General features: G+C 31.4%; 1 protein-coding gene across 10 annotated transcripts in view; it reads left to right on the top strand.

Annotated features, from left to right (window-relative positions):
* The window catches only part of LOC106788229 (collagen alpha-1(XVIII) chain), a 197,915-nt gene that overhangs the window by 116,596 nt on the left and 62,520 nt on the right, over positions 1–18,799 (top strand). The window contains exon 2 of one of the 10 annotated variants that reach the window (XM_014751378.1): positions 5,185–6,110. The exons of 8 other annotated variants lie outside the window; for them this stretch is intronic. In XM_014751378.1, coding sequence (XP_014606864.1) covers positions 5,919–6,110 — 192 coding nt within the window. In that variant the 5' untranslated portion in view covers positions 5,185–5,918. Of the gene's footprint in view, positions 1–4,759; positions 6,111–18,799 lie in introns of all 10 variants that reach the window. One more of the 10 variants, XM_014751369.1, reaches the window with a different exon arrangement.

The raw sequence follows: 18,799 nt of genomic DNA, 5'->3' as shown, positions 1-18,799 counted from the left end.
AGAAGAAGAAGAAGAAGAAGAAAATGAAGTGGAGAAAAGCAAGGCGTGAACTTCCAGTCTTCGTTTTCACTGATCTCACATTCTACTGAACTGCTTTAATTAAAGCAGACATTAGCCTGCGTTAACTGTAATTATATCGTTTCGCGAAAGAAAAACTGTGACTTTTTACACGACAATTTTATTTCAAGACAATTAAATCGACCAATCTATGGTGTTACTCTTCTTTATCTCCTTTTCCCCTCTCTATTCTCATTAAAATATTTCCTTAAAAATTACGATTTCGTTTCTACTAAAATACTCTCATTATTTTTAAATTCATTTCTATTCTCTCACGATTTAGTCGGCTTTACACAGGTTAATCTCTTAAAGCTTGAAAGTAGTTATTTGTTTCAAAGGACTCTAAACATTTTTTTCTTTTCTTTTCTTTTCTTTTCTTTTCTTTCGCTCGCCTATTTCTCCATTTACTCCAGCATGTTTTTATGACTTTAATAACGCCGAAAGCACATCACTTATCGTTACCTCTGTGAAGGAATTTTTCGAAAAGCACAGAAATTGTAATATATAATCGAGTTCCTTTTATCTGTAGTTGACGTTTCGAATTAATTATGCAAAATGAGAAAAGAGGAAAGCTTTTTTATTCGTTTTTATACAAAATCATTCATATAAATATACATATTATTAAGTATTTAAAATAGAAAAATAAAAAATTTACTATTTTTATTCGTTTCTGTAAACAATATGCATATACATGAGTATATCATAGTTTATTTTGTTTGAAATACGATACGTTTTCGAATTTTATTACCATTGATTACGAATCTATTAAATGTCGAGGAGAATCTGAAGAACAATTTTGAAAATATAATGTAAACGAAATGTAAACTTGATGTATCGTTCATGAAAATAAACCTAATGGAAGATGGCGAACTATATATAACAACAATAATAATAATAATAATAAAGACGATAATTATCAAGTGCTTTTATATTTTGGCGAATTATTTGCTATAATAATGCTCATATAATCTATCAGAGAATATATATTGAAATCCGTTAAAATTCGATAAACGATTAAAACTAATAATGAAGCGAGGTAAAAAAAAAGAAAAGGAAGGAATAAATTTTAATAGAAAAAGATTTAGAAATATCGAATGAAATATGTTTGAGGATAAGCGTTTACGCTCGCAGATAAAATATCTTCATTTAGTATATACCAAAGAGAAGGTAGAAGAAGTAGATATAGTATAAAGAAGATGGTATAACGATAAAAGAGATAGTATGAACGTGCCGAGAATAGTGTTCGGCGTGAAATTGGAGCAACGACGTCATAATTTGAAATCTTAGTAACGTCCGGGAGGAACCAAAAGATCATTTAAAAACTGGAACATTCGAGATGTTTGAAATGGCCTTATAAATGGCCAGCAAAACTTTTCGTTCCCTTGATCCTTATGACTTTCTTTTTTTTCCTTTTTCTTATTCTTCCGCTCATTCTGTAAGGAAATCTTGAAAACATCGCAAGAAAAAGATTCGCGAGAGGGCGAGAAAAATATGCTGAATGATAGCATTTTTGCGAAAGCAGAAGAAAAAGGGATGTAGTACAAACTAGAAGAAAATACGGATTTCTCGTCATGCGAGATGTATTTTTTGTCGAGAGTCCTGAGTATAAACGAAACGCACTCATCTGCGTACGGATCCTAGAGCGTGCTCGCGTTTTGAATTTTTCAACTTTCGAAACAAATTCCAGCAGTACTTCCGCTTGAGAGGAAAACTCGTGATCCGGAAGTCTTGCTTCTTAGTTTCTCCATCTCTTTCTTTTTTTATTCTCTGTTACTAGGATCTCGAGACGTTTCGAAAGGAAAAACGTCTCTGATGCTATAATCTTTTGCTAAATTTCCCTTTTGTGCAAATTCATGTTAAATAAAATAGAAATATGAATCGAATGATAAAATATAAAATTTGTTTTTAAGGAAAACAAAATTGAAGTTTTTAAACCAATGAAACGAGTTTACGCCTGCTAAATTTCACGTGAATTCTATACCTCTCTTTTTATTATATCAGTGTCTAAATAAAGATAGATCAGGTGCAAAACCAATATCTACGGCGATCATCAATTTTAATCAATATTCTCCGAGTTTATATATATGTGTGTGTGGGTGTGTGATTCAGCACTACTTAAATAATATAACTTTAGGAAGGAACCAAGTTTAAAATAACATTAACGGAAATATTATAGATCTTACTCATCCCTGCTTATTTTGATTCATTCCGAAACTTAATCCGATATAAAAATTTTCGAAATTTTGTACTTCATTCACTTTCTTCGTATAAAATTAATTTCAATAAATCAGACTATGTATGTATGGCTTGTATTGGCGTGAAAAAATGAACGGCAATTGATTACCATGAAAGAAATAAAAAGCAAAGAAAAAACAAGAAAAAGTCGAAGATGAAACGATAGTAAGTGACTTGGCAAGGAAACGAATAGAATGAAATTGATTTGACTCCTTTAAGAACAGCCAGCCCACTAGTCTTGCCTCAACTCGATCCTTCCTTGCTCGACAGGGTTAGAGTTTATGTTGTCGCTACATCAAACACTTCTTCTCGTTCGACTGGCACTCCTTCTCGTTCCTTGGCAAGTGTACATCTACGAGAAGAGCACTCGGTACGACACCGTTCAATTTTCTTGAAAATTTGCTGAACGCCGTCGTATAGTTTGACTGTACGGTTGTATGTCGAGTATCTTAAGTACTTTTGTACCTCAACATAGACTCGTTTTCTTTACTCGATCTTTGTTATATTATAAAAACAAACATTCTTTTTATGATTTCCGATTCTGATTATATCTATACGAAACGAATATTTAAATGTCATAGAACATTGTTTCTTTATTCTTTTTTATTCATTTTTTCTTTAAACATTATTACTAAAAAAGTCATAATTCTCTTATTAGTCATACCACTAAAGTATATTACTTTTTATTTCAGAAAATAACATGAAAATTATGGAAATAAATCAATTTATTATATTAAGGATATTTCTTTTAAGGCATTTTTTTTTAAAAGTTAATTTTACATCATTCTAGTGAAATTTGTAAGTTACTTATTAGAGATCTTTTTTAACGAACGATGCCTCAGAACTAATAAGTAATATATCTTTATGAAAGTCGACTAACTACAATTTATCGACGCGGAGATATACCTACTCGAAATATGGACAACGAAATTCATCCCTTTTGTTGTCGGTTTTTCTACTATGTCCATAGATCGACTATACGTCATTGTTTAATCGTGAAAAAGAGCTTTCGGCGCGCCTCTTCTGTCGATGGACGGCATAGAAAAAATCAGCGACTCGACAGCTATCCGTTTTCGTAACGAATGCGTTAGAATTATTGAACGATCAAATCCTCCTTCAGGCGAAGGAAAGAAGTTTTGATATTGATGAGTGATTCGAAGGTAGTCGTTTGTTTTGATAATTTTTTCGTTTTGTTTATCGTATAAATATCGACAATCTTGGATACACATTTTTTTACACAAATTCTTTTTTTTATAAATTAATAAATACATTATAACATTCTCCTATTTATGATAAAGTAATCGATTTCGTCTCAATGATACACCAACTACGATTAGTAAATGTTATAAAATGTAGCAAATTATTTCTACTATTAATTGTAAGTTCCGAATTTAATGATTTCCAAATTCCGACTTATTAGTTTAGAATCGGTTTTATAGGGTACAGAATATATACTTTATAACTCGTGACAGACTTTTAACTAATAAATGACTGAATGCACCGAAACACATGCATAAATGTTACTTTTTTGACTGATTGTGAAACTTATTCTCATAACGTTTAAAAAATGCCAAAAATGGCATTGGTCCAGTCTAAAGCGGTTTCTTAGGTTATACGAAAAAAATTTGAAACGTTAACATATGTAATAAATATATATTTAAACGTAATATATATATATATAATATATTAATAATTCTACAAAATATTAATACATTGTGTATTGAAACTCGACGTATATTCGACAAAATGAATATAACTTTGATTTTATAAACTTCTGAAATAACGATTTTGATTGATCGACAGACCTCGGCCGAATGCGTTTTCTGGCAATTAAAATTTCCAGTCTCTCGGCGTAACTCACGACACTTGGTATCGATTCGAAGCTTCCGTAAAATAAATGCAATCTATCAAAGCCGCGTTTCTCGTTACTTCGTTCGTTTCTATCTCCCTCAAGCCCATTTCCTCACCACCCACTTCCTCACGCCTTCACAATGTCAGGTCTTTCGAAGTGCGATTAATTAATTACTGATTAATTTTACGAATTATGCTACACGAAAATTTTACCAAAAATTCGACCTATTAATTAATGAAAATTATTACGAATTTTAATCAAAAATGATATATGTGTATTTAATTTTCATTCGAACATTCAATCTCATTCGACTCGACGCTTAATTAGCATTATTTTGATGAGTTTTATTACCAACTAAAAGTCAATCAAAAATTTATTTCGCATATTATTTAAAATTTATCAATACAACTAACTATTGCGTTTTGTTTTTTTTTTCTATCGCAAAAGATATATTATGATCGTAACGGATAAGAAAAAACAAACTTAACAAAATCGAAAAATTCGGTAGGAATTGAATGAAGTCAGTTTTATTACTTTAGCAAACGTGCTTCGCTTTGCTCATTCATCGCTGACGAATCACGCAAAGAAGAAAAGTTAGAACTATATTTCTTTTAGATCGTACATCGTCGTGTGGCGGCTGTAGTAACGTTATTGTTGATCCTTCCGACGACTTTATTGTGACTAGTTATCATTGCTTCTACACTCGCGCCTATGTATGTGTTTTTATGTATATGCAAGTACAACTGCGGTTATTATAAAACGATTAATTTTGAAAATGAAATAAGGAAATTGAGCGCTTCTTAAAACGAAAAGGAGAGAGAAAAAATTTTTAAATGAGAATTTATTTCTCTTTTTATCTTTTTCATTAATTCTTAGAGGATTATAATTGGACCAAAAATATAGTGGCGAGAGAAGAAGAGAGAAAGAAAAGTTCCAAACAATCTCGTTTCCTCTCTCTTCCCGAACTCTCTTCTCAACGAAATTTTCGAAAACTTCGAGAAACATTCATATCCTCGCATATCAATAGTCAAAATTTGCAGTGAATCGTCCGCTCGAGAACACTGCGGTTATCTGAGGAGAAGAAAAGAAAAAGGAAAAATAGGAATACTATTTTCTTCTGCAACGACGTGGAAAGTAGACGGAATAAAAAGAAAGAAGGACTTAAGAAAAAACACAAAAGAAATAAAAAGAAGAAAAAGAGAGGGAAGACAGAAGGATGAAGAAATAAACGAATCAATCTTGAGCACTTCCTCTTCAAAGAATGGAAAAAAGGTTTTAGGAAATAGAGGAAACAATTCTTCTGTATCTTTAGTAAAATCATATCAAGTGCGTCTTTGGATACGGATCGAAGCCATTTTCCTTTTTTGATATCGATTCGGGCGCGGTCGATTCACTGCCAGATGACTTTACAAAGGGTCCACGAAGATTCACCCGACGTTTTGTCTTCAATATTTGAATACGAAGACATAATAAAATTATAATAATTCACGGATGGCCCTGCGATGAGAATAATATATTATTATATTTACACATCCTTACCCTGGCCCTCCATACAGAGATATTCATATACATAGATATATTATATACATATAGATACAAACAGAGAAAGGATATATTAAAAGGATATACGAATGTTTTGCGACCACTTCAATAGAGCGGTGGTCGTTATTGTTTGTTGAGTGTACTGTTCATTGATAAGAAAAGAGAAACAGAGAGAGAGAGAGAGAAGGATAGAAAAGGTGCATATACAGAGAGCACCGATATCAAAGGAAAAATGGCGATGGTAATATCACCCCGTAGCAAAATCGTCACATTAGCCTTGTTGATTGGTATTATAACACTCGTCGCTTTAATCATAACCGGTGTGATCGGATTTTGGCACAAAACTGAGAAAGCACCGAACAACGGAACGAAGATGGTCAGTAGCAGACTTCAACAATTCACCGGCTACACCGCTACGAAGCACGTGAGTAAAGAGACTTTATCAGTTATTTATTATTAATAAATACTATATATATATATATATATATATATATCATAGGATAAGTAAGTATATTTTGTCAACAGAGGTGTAGCTTTTCAAGAGATGCTGCTGCGATTCAATATATGTTCAAACGCGTTTTGATTTACATACGAATAGATGTATTACATAATTACGCGTATCCTATATAAATTTACATATATCTTGAGTTAGAAAAACGTCAACTTGAATGGTCTAATGAGAATTACAGTTTGAGTGCGTCTAACACTCGTATTCGCTTGACCCTTCACTCGAATGTAATAATACGAAGCTGATAATACACCTAGAGTTTACAGCTTTAGCTTCCTCTCTCCCATTTTCGAGTCTCTCGTATCGAATAACGTTAATCCCTCTTGATCCTCGTTATTCTGTTGAATCGATAACACTTATTCCGTTCCATGAAATTTCGTTTCATTTCCGAACTATCCTCAACCTCTACCTGGTATTCCGCGTTTACCTTTTTAAGAAGACTGGATTAAATTCGATAGATATCCGTTAAATATTACCACAATGAAATTCGTTCAAGGTTGACAAATCTATGGGATTTGTTTAACTTACCGAGTAAACGGGATCGGAAGAAAAATAAAATAAGTCGTCACGTTGACAAATTTATGGAAGTAGTTATGCGATAATTCTTATTTTTTATTAAAGTTTTGATGTTTTCCGTTGAACTTTCTGAACCACCTTAAAACCATCGTAACATTAGTAAACAGTAAAGGTTTAAAAGGTGGAAGTCTGAGTGACGACGAATCGGATTCTTCGCATAGCTTGTTTCGACATTCACATTCCAGGATGAAGTTTTCGGTGGTACTCTTCGTGTATGTGCATCGCAGCATCGCGATTCGAGCGTGAACAGTCTGCTCGTTCCGATGAATCTCATTGCAAAGGCGTAGACGTTCGATATCGTTTTCTCTTCAATTTAATTCTATAAATGACGATATATAATCAATAATCTTTACATTCCCCATAACTTTTTCGAATGGATTAGGAATATTAAATCGAGTTAATAAGTGTTTAAACCAAAACATAGACGCAACTTTTTTCAATATGCATATATCTACAACTTTTATAACTAATTGAAAAATTCTTAAGTTCTTTCGTAATAATTTTTTACTTCTTATTTTATTTGTTAAAACTTTTAACTTATACGCGAGCGAACACAAATCTGTAAAAAAATTCTTTCTTTTTGAGTATATTTATAATGCTTGAAGTTCTACGCCATTGTTCGGTATAGATTAGTTCCGAAGCGTTCGGTCCGGTAAAGTTCTCCAACTCCGTTTAGATCATCAACAGACTTCGTGCTTACCGACAAACCTCCGATCGTATTTAAAGTATGCACACACGCTCGAATTATCGATCGTTACTTAAATTTACTCACGTAACACTCACGAATAGATACCAACGTAGTTTTGCTTGCGTGATTTTATTTTTCGATCTTTTTATTTATATCCAATCCTGATAGATCGTCAGAAAAACAAGTCGGAAAACGAACTCCACAATAAATTGCATCTAGCTCGACCTGTCACGTGAACGTTAACAAAAAGAAAATACAAAAGTAAATAAAACTTTTGTAAAAAACTTATTTAACTTTTGACACGCACAATTTTAATATACCTAAACGTTCGAATATCAAACTATGCATCTAGAATCGACCATCAACCGTTTCCTACATACAAGTTTATCTTCTAATTCTACATGCATATTAATACTCGATGTAAATCAGGATGACTATACATATGTACGTTACGGCCGAAATTCAACGACGCGTTGCGTTGTCGCAGCCGACGACGACGACGACGACGAGGACGACGACGACGTGAGAGAAGCTCGTCTAACTCGAGTTTGCTTGGAAATAATCCACAGGTGGATCGAAAGTTCCACAAATTGGTAAATCCAATGCCTTGGTATAACGCTCTGCACTGATTCACTAAAGCTGGAATCTACTTCTAAATGCTTTCTCAAAGTGATTCTCGATCGTTGAACTCGCGAAGATAAAATAATCTTATGCATTTAAACATTTTTTTGTTTACATACTCAATTAATTTGAAATATTCTTTCTATTTATGTATACACGAAGTATATATATATATATATTTGAATATCTAGACAATATGATCGAATTGGATCGGAAACTTAATTAAAATATCATGCCAATTAAACTTATTTAATTACTATATTTCTAGTAACTTTTCTTCAATTTAATTTGTTTGGAGAAGCGGAACGTTGCTCATGTCAAATCTCTATGGCACGCATCATATTATTAAAATGTTATTCACGCAAATAATGCGAGAAATCTCGTTTGGCTCTCACCGGTCGTGTCATGAAATCGTTGCGTGTTTAAAGCAAAGAGAGTTGCTCGACGTGTGCAACGAGTAATTACGGCTATCCGCACGAAACACGAAGAGATTTACGGCGTTTATAAAATTGAAGTAAAATTTCAAATGAATAGACTGTTCCAGAGCGGTGACGTAAAAACCTTCGAGTTGATTAATCTCATTTCGATATTACAAACAAAATACGCGAGAAAACCCCGTAGAGAAAACGATATGTTTACTTGAAATTCTCCAGACATTTTCGTCACGATTAATTCGAAAATATTAATTGTACGATCGACGAATTAAAATTAAAATACCATATCCCTTATTTTTCAATACTAACGTATAATTATATACTCAACAAAATTTCTAACAATAATATGTAATTCCCTTTGGAGAACGTATCTCAAAAAAACTTTTAAGCATTGTAACTTAAAGTAGAAGTAAAGGCGTATACAGATATACAGGGTGAAACATTTAAATTGAAATCCTCGAGTACTATAGCTTCTCATAGACGTAGATATAAAAATACTTTGTGGAAGAAAGTTTATTATCTTCGTTTATGTAATAACCGTGGTAATAAAAAAATAATCAGAACTTTCAAGATTTTTCTTATGCATTCATAAGGAAGAAAAACTTTGAAATATTCACATTAAAATGTCCCATTCTATATATGTATAAAAACTCTATATATAAAAGACGTATCCAGATGGGTGATATAACTCGACGGAAGGTGATTACAGATGCAAAAATAAGTTGAAAAAGTAGTCGGAAGGGAGTACTTTTTCGTTTGAGGTCCTGTCTTCGAGAAATTGTTTTCAAAAATTCTAAATTTAAGACCTGCTACTATCATATTGATAATAACCATGAAAGGAACCTTATTCAGTTAATTTCTGCTCTATCCATTGGATCATCCTTCCATTTATCTGCGACGATTTGAAAATCGTTGTCTATAATATTCAGCAGCTGTTGGTGCGTCATCGTCAAAATTCGATTGATAGAGACTGACTGAACGTATAAGAGATAAATCATTCGACTGGTGACACAATATAAACGTTACAGTGGACAATAAATACAAAAGCGTAAGCAAAAAAAATATACGGTATTCTCGAAAACAAAGCTTTAAACAAAGAAACATGATTCTTTCTTTTGGCTTATTTTTATATGTAAAATCGCTTTTACGTTAGCTAGAATCTACTGTACATACGGATACACCCTGCATATACACTTACTTATTCATAAAAATAAAAAAATAAAAAAATAATTAAACATTTGTCACGAAGCTTTATCCTCTTTCTTCGTTTTAATATTAATTTTAATTTCTAGATAAATAATGCGAACTTGAAAGAAAAGGTACATTGCATACTGATTTATTAAATGTTATCTTTTTATATGACTTTTAATTCGAACTTACATACGAGTCACTCACTTGACAAATCGATTAACTCCATAAAACAAAAAACAAATAGAATTGCTAAAGTAATATACAATACATTGTTGTATCACTTATTATTCAACAACTATGAAAATTGTTTTTATTTAGTAATGTTCAATTTAAATATTAAAGACTTTTGTTTTAAATATTTAAAAGATAAGTATCGATCAAATGTTGTGATAGTAAGATTTTTAAAAATTCGAAAAGTAGAGTTAATCGTTTTGGACTGTGAACGACTCATATGCATAGATCTCAGAAAATAGATAATATACTTCTAAACATTTTCTAACTTCTATCAATAATTTAGTATTTAATATAAAGAGAGATAGTACCGAATAGAGGTGTATTTCTATAGAAAATTCAGCCGTCATTGTATTTAGCTCGAGGCATTTTCGCGCGAAATACATTCGAGCTTCAGCGAGTACAACACCCGCAGAGAATTTTCCGAAAACGTCCGTCCGTTTGTGGTTAGACGCTCGAACGGACGAACCGCATAATATGAGCTCCGGAATAGGTAATCCAAATCGCTTTAGGAAAACGATACGACCAACTTGATAATATATCCGATTTTCTACGAGCCCTTGGAAAACGACTTTCCTTTTCGCATAGGGCGATATACTTACTATCGTCTTCCTTTCTTCCTACCACCTTATTTCGAGATCTTATTGAACGAAACGATCTACGTTAACGACCCTCGTTGTTCCTTGATTTACTGACGGTACGGATAAACCCACGCGTCGATTCCAAATCCGAAGCTACAACTTTGAGTATCACATATACACGTACAAACACACAGAGTATATACATTTTCCATTCAACCTTTACGGGAACACTTTTTTTATTATATTTCCTTTTTTTCTCGATTTATTTTATTTGAAATTACATTTATTTTATTTAACAACATTCAAATGAAACATTTAATCGAATTCATATCAATTTCAAACTCATAACAAAATGTACGTTATTTTGCAAATTTTCATAATTTACGTATACTGTTTCTATACGTGCATCGGACATAATTTTCAAAAGTATCGGTCGTAAAGCCAAATGCAAAATGTATCTCTTTCGTTTTGGAATTTATACTGTAAAATTAGCATTTTATACATTTCTATCCTTTCTGTTTATCCATAAACAATGTATTTACTCTTATAAATAATGTTTTCTCTCATATACAGGAACACTTCATACTTTAAATCTTCTTGTGACATATTTTTAGGATAACTTTGAAACTATATTATTTAACAAACATTCGACTACGAGTTGTTTACTAAACTAAAATATTCCTGCTGAGCGTAATTCTGATGAGTCGGTAGCGTTGCAAAACAGCTTCTCGTTTACAATCAACGATACTACTTGGTTCTCACACAACTATGCTAAATCTTCGTTTTCCAAAATGAAACAACGTACGATATCGCGATATTTCTGACTAATTAAACCTGCAATGCAATTACGAGGAAACTCTCTCAATGTTAGACGAACGTGTTAGGCAAGAATCTCTATGATTCTACGTAAATAGGTATATGTACATACAAATATCGTAGAAAACGTATACCTATATCATATATAAATATCAGGAACTCAAAGGAAACATATTCCACACTCAAAGTACCAACTTACATAAATGTCGTGGCCGCTATAATATCTCGCGCAATTAAAACAATTGTAACTCACTTATTGAAAAGGATCATCCATTTTTCTAAAATATACGTATATTTTACGAGAAATTTTTATTTTCGTACAGTATAGAATATACGTATATACTTCCGCGATTATACCGATTTTTTTATTTTAAGCGTACATGGATGCATTTGTATATGATAGAAAAAAAATTAACGAATTCATTAAAATACATTTTCTCGTTCAAAGTGAAAGAGAAGGAGGGAGGGAAAGAGAGAAAGAGAAAAAAACGAAGGTAATTACTCGTAGCATATATAACAAGAAAAACAAGAGCTATTTTCGCGAATCGATGCGATAATACGATTCTTTCGAATAAGAACAGAAAAGGAGAAAATGTTAAGGCAAGCAGAAAAACAGAAATGAAAGAAATAAGAAGATAGGAAGGTAGGAAGGTAGGAAAATAGCTTTAATGCGATGTTAGAAAAACCTGTTAGAACTTTGATGAGATCGAATCTTCTCAACTGTAAAACTTGAAGAGAGTCTGAATTATATCTTGAAAAATTCGTTTGGTTTATGGAGAATACGCGCTATTGGTGGTCCAATTTATAGAAATACGATATAAGATCCCAAAAAAAATATGTATTTTTTCAATATAATATTAAATCTAATAATAATATTTTAGAAAATATAAAGAATATATTTAGATATATATTTTATTATATATAGGCGGAGAAATATGCTTTTTTCACGATCGTAAAGAAGATAGAATTACAAGGAATTAATTCTTTTTATTTTTTCCTTTGTTTTTCTCATTTCGCTAGAAACTGAGAATTTATATGCATCATGAAAGTTATTAAGCTAATTGTAAGTTTAACACTAAACCAGCGGGTTAATTACGCGCGCATTTTTGCGTAATGCGAGCGACTTTTTGTGCTTAGAAAAAATTTAATAGTGTTTTAATAAAATATTTGTAGCATTTTCAATATACGAATTTAAATGATTATTTTGCCACGCAATGCTTGAATTAAGCTTTAAACATGTAATAATCTGTAATCCACGGCTATTGCATAAACATTTAAAAAAGGAATATTTCATTATCCACAGATAATACATAAACCAAAAAAAAGAACAGAATGTTCTATGACCTGCAGATTAAATATCACATACACACACACACAAGATAAGTTTAAAAATTAATTTATATAAAAATATTATTTCAACATGAACATATTTGATAATATTGGATAGTATCATTGCAATAGAGTGTTTTGCTTTATTTAATAGGATTACATTCGGTTAAATTCACTTGATTACGTATACTATCTATACGAATGAGTATATTTATATAAAATAAATTATATATATATATAATATAGAAGATATTGATCATATTCGAGAAAATTTATCGAGAAAATTTCACGTTTTAGTTAGTGAAAATATTTGATGTAATTCAAATATTACTTGTAATACTGATATAGACACCTATTTAAGTACGTAATATATAGCAGATGTTGTACAATCGTTGCCTTGATCGGTACTATGCTATTTATTTATCACTAAAATGCCATTGTAGTTTGTGATATCGATTGATGTTGCGTTGTTGATTGTTGTCACGTTGTGGATTGTTGAATGATGCTCCGACGATGCGCCGCTTGATGAATATGTTGCCTGCAGCTATGTTGTTTGCTGCTACGATGCTTGTGTTTTCTTTCTTGATGCTGGTTCATCTGCGTCGTTAGGAACTGATGCGATTTCGAATAGTTGTTTTTCGTGATGTTAAGTGAATCGAGTAATGATGCTGGTCAAAGTGAATCCTTGTGATCGAATAATGATAATGGTGTTGCTTCATGAATTTTTATAGAAAGAAGATTATTGTCGTCCATTTCCTAGATTGTCTTTCCAATAGCAGTAAAGTCTACCCCCCATAGTTTATCGATGCAGAAGGTTAACATTTTTTAGTGAATGTGATAGTGGAAACTATTTAACGGGAGAAACTTATTTGGGATAAAGGCAAAAAAATGTATGATAATATATTAAACGATAAGCATCTTTAAAAAAGAAAAATATTTATATTTATTTAATATTTTATAATCTAATAAATGTATGTGTGTGTGTGTAAAAACAATAAGAATACAAACCCTAATACTTTGAAAAAAATTAGAAAAAGATGAACTCAAAGAAAAAATTCTTTTTTTCCATATGATTCTCCATTTAAAACCATTATTATTATGTCAGAAATATTGCTTATATTAAAAAAAAAAAGGAAATAAAAGAAATATTTAGATTGCTTGCTTCAATTGGGACATCCCGTATATAGCATGTCTACTTCACGCCCAATATGCAGGTGCCCTTAACAATTCAATTTCCTATCTACTTCTACCAATTTGTACGTCATGTAATAATGAAATATAATTTAAACGCGTGACTCTGCGCCATGCCATATAATTATAAATATCATATCATTATTAAAAAAAAAAATTTTTAATATGTATAATGTAAAATATATGTATAATGAGAAAATATATGAATTACTTTATTGCATTTTTCTATACAGTAATTATTACATAAAATTGATTGAAATTAAAAGTTGTAAACGTACTAAAATAAAAGACTAATTACGGTAATATTAATGGCGGTGAATTAAATTTCTAAATTGAATAATAAGTAACTAACAAAATAAGTATTTTTTATCGTTATTAATAACTTATGCATCTTTCTTTATTAAACAATTCAGGCACGTATTTTGCGTACCAAGAAGATGACATGATCAATTATCTGTACTTGTAATAATTATTACCAACGAGAAAAAATGACAATGCAGAAAATTTATGATGTAATAAGACTATATGAAATTTTCTAAGAGTACAGCATGCTATAAGCCGTTGAAAAATGACTCGTTGTCAATAATACGCTATAATTTATGAAGTATTCTTCGCTATAAAACCTTTTTTTAACTTAGTACCTTAAACCACTTTGTTTAATAATTCCTTACGTGTGACGTATGAGAAAAAATTTCGTAAAAATATGCTGAATATAACAAATAGAAGAACGAATTATATTTCAATAACCGTATGTTACTTTTTTCGCCTTACAATCCTGTCTTACAATTTTTTCTAACACTGTTATTTTACACGGAATGATTTCATCCTACGCGCCTCATGATCAGCGTCTTTGTCCATTGTTTTACTTCTTTCGCGTCACGTGCATCACATTGCCCACGTTTTATATTAGCGGATCAAAACTGGATCCGTCATTTGCTTTTTCGGAAATCCTAGCAACACTATTTGTTTTTGTACCACGTATGATCCTACGTTTCTTTGCACACGTCTTCACAAAATGCTTTCTTTTATTTATCCTTGATTTGGCATACATATTTTCTAAGAAAAACTAAAAAAATAATAAACATTATTATACGGTTAATTGTATGATTAATTCAGTATTTAAGATGATTAAATACTTTATATGCAAAAATAAACCTGTGTTTTTAAATAATCAACATTTTCACGTAACGACGGGCAACTACATGTTTATTCTAACAAGAATTATTCACGATCGTGCTTATCTTTAAAATTGATTTAAAATATTACAAACACGCTGTACTTTATTCGTAAATTTATATGCAGGCATATACTTACACATGCTTCTAAAATATTATTTAAATTATTTCTCTTAATTTTATTCTGCATTTATTGACCGACTATCACGTAAGCATTAATAATAAATAATAATAAATAACTGTATAGACTAAAAAATAAATATCTTTGAATTGTTGTCCGTTATGATATAACTGTTTTTGAAAACTGTATAGAAAAATGTTATTAGATTTTTCTTTTTTTTTCTTTTTTTTTTTGACAGAGCCAATTTGTTGCAATAGTTGAAAAGTTAAGGTATGTACACAGTCATACATAGTCACACACAATCACACATTGATACACTCATTCCGTTTTCTTTCACGCCTCTCACAGTAACTCGACTCTTGAGCGAGGTTAGAAGAGCAACATTCTCATCTACTACTTGCGACCTACAAAACTCTTCTGGTCTGGACGGAACTACCCCTCATTTTCTATCGTATCCACAAACACACTCACAAAAACACACACACGCGCGCGCGCGTACGCGAATTCATAGACGGCATCTCAGCATCCTCTATTCCCATCACTAGCAACAGCAGCTTTGCCGGTGGGTCCGCATTTTCAACGACCGTCTCTCGAGAATTGCGACGCAAGACGATCATGCGAGTGGTTTTTCTCGTGAAAGTACATACGAGAACGTTGCGAATACCGCGATCCCACCGAACTTCTATTGAATTCGATTGAATGTCCCGCGAATCCTCTTTTCAAGCTATGCACTACATTAGGATCGTGGGTATTCGTCCGCAATTCGCCCTACGAATATTTGAATAAAACGTATATGGCCCTTACCGATCGTTGAAACAAATATAAAAGAGAGAGAAAGAGAGGAAGAGTTATTTTTTATTTTATTTTATTGTTTTTTTTTTTTGTGAAATAGAATGTTGGGAAAAATAATAACGGATACGAATGTTATTTATTGAAAGTTAATAGTAATTGTAAATTGTAAATTAAAACATTTATCGTGTGAATTTCCTGTCTTTTATACACCGTATATCGTTCTTTCTAAAAAAAATCCCGCAAGATATTTCTTAAATTAGAGAAATTTATTTTGAATTACGAGTTAATTATTTTTAAAAAATATTTTTCTCACTTGCGCATTAAGGTTTCATAAATTCGTTTAAATTTCATTGTATCTCGCGTGTTGCATATATATTCCATTTTACGAATTATTATTTAAAGTTAATGTAGATTTTTTTACGTAAGCGAGTCGAGAATAGAAAGATCTTATTCTCGTGCTTTACCTTAGCTTGTTAAGGAGATACATTAAATCGTATTATTATGCGGTGTAACCTTTGTGAAAATCTCACAGGTGAATTCCTTTATGGTAAGTTATACTCATCCGGGATTAAGGACCGACAACAGTGTAGCGTAAAAGCGTCAAAATCTAACGCTCGTTGACGAGTTTAATTTTCTGATCCTGTGGGACACCCGAGAACACGTTAGCGAATATAGCATGAGACCCCCTTCGGTTCTTTAAAAGCTATTCTCACCGTCTCACGTTTTTGAGCTTCACCATGAAACTCAAAATTTACATCCTTTTCACATTAAAAAGTCCGCGGAACAGCTTAGCGTTATACTCTGGATTTCAACTTCTCTCCATTTTACTTTATTTTGTGTGTGTGTGTGTGTGTGTTTTTTTTTTCTTCTTTCTTGTCCGTCTCTCTTTTCTCCGACTGCTAATTTTCTTCCTTTTCGGAGTTTTCCAGTGACCAACCAAATATAAAATGCACTCTCATAATCAGTGGTATACAACATTTGCGAGCACTAAAAGACACGTTACAAATTTCAAACTTATCTCGCGTGAAACAAAATCACAAATGTACTAGTAAGTTAAATTTTTTAAAACTAATAGTAAGTTGAATTTAAAATTCCAAATCGCATTTATCACTATGAATCTTTTTGCATTTTCCTTCTCCCAAGCGAGACGTCGTTCCGGATGCCAGCGACAATTTTCTGACTCGTTAAATCTTCTTCAAATAACGGAACTCGTCGTCGTCGTCGTCGTCGTCGGAAAAAGTTATCATGGCAAAAATGCAAGTGTGGTCGGTAAATTTCTTCCGAGACAATATTCTAAATAGTGCGGCGAAAAAATACCGAGAGAGTTTTTTCTGGTTTTTTTTTCCTTATTTTTTTTTTATATATATAAAGAGGGTAAAATTCTTGACTAGAAATGTTTTCATCGTCGTTCGTCGTCGACGTAGAGAAGGAGATAAAAAAAATCTGTCATCACGGTCGAGTACAAAAATTTCACGTTGGTGATGCACTCGAGGTAACCATTTTACAAACCCATCGAATCTTTACTCTATCGAATATTTTGCAAGTATTATACGTATAATACATATTATATATGTAAGATTTGTTTTATTTATTTGTTTATAATTTGTTTTATTTAATATCGTTATAATATATAATAATGTTTTATATATTAAAAGATTTAATAAGGTATAATGAAATATAATAAAATGAGATAGAATAAAATGGTAAGTATCTATAATCTAAATTAATAATTAATCAACACGCTGTATTATGTATTATTTTTAAACGCCTTACTTAATGAAGATATCATCGTACTTAATTCTTCATCTCCGTTGTCTTTCGTTTTCTTTCATGCACAAGCATTCGTTGTAAGAATAATTCAATACTAAAACGTGCCCGCTAGCCCTTTTTTTGCCGTCTATATATACTTATCATCCCCCTCTAACGCCTCTCGTCATTTCCTTGCATTCTTTCTCGAAATTTCCCGACTATTCCCAATCGTAAAAATTCTAGATTCTTCTTGTACTTCTGGATCGGGAATGTTCTAGAAACTTCGGTGTGACCACACAATAGGCGATAGGTTCAATCGGTGTCACCTTACAAACAAAACATGCACTTCCGTCTAGAGAAACGGTCTTTTCTTCTTTCATTCTACAATAAACTCTCACACACTCATACCCATATCACCACACACATGATAGATAAAGAATAGCATTTCTATATAAAGAAATCGTCTATCAATAATTTTAGAAACATCGATGCACACACTTCTTGAATTTTTTCTCATCCTCAGATATACATAAAAACATATTGTTCTTATATATTTATTTTTTTTATTCGTTTTGTAGTAAGCAAAATTTTCTTAACTCGATGTTCCTTTGATAAGCATAAAATGTTTTTTGAAAAATATTAATTCAGCGATCATAAAAAACAGAGAATGAAGAATTGATCTTTTTGAATTATTCGCAATTATTTAAGTTTTTATAGAAAAAAAAAAAAAAATATTCGTATTGACCTTTTAATTCGTCCAGAGACGCTTCATGAAACTTTATTTTGTAGAGTAATTTAATTTTTCATTTAATTATTTGAAAATGAGGTAATTACTTTTTCTTCTTTTATTTCACACTCCACATTTTTTAATGGAAATACTTTTATATTATATAATGACTTTCAATGGAATAAATTGATGCTTTTTTTGAGGACAAAGTCAAGAATGGATTCTATGTGTATTTTGTATGAAATGACTTTACATAAAATAAGAGAAAAATATATTAAAGACCCGTGCATTATTTTTAATTAATTAATTGATTATTATTCACTCCGTCGATTATATTTAAAAAAGTAAATAGTTCATTTATATTTGTTTATTTTATATATATT

This window comes from Polistes canadensis, unplaced genomic scaffold (genome assembly GCF_001313835.1).
Source record: "Polistes canadensis isolate GaletaPanama2010 unplaced genomic scaffold, ASM131383v1 scaffold_5, whole genome shotgun sequence".
Taxonomy (NCBI): domain Eukaryota; kingdom Metazoa; phylum Arthropoda; class Insecta; order Hymenoptera; family Vespidae; genus Polistes; species Polistes canadensis.
Note: the sequence above shows the minus strand (reverse complement) of the source record. Positions and strands in the feature narration are given on the sequence as shown.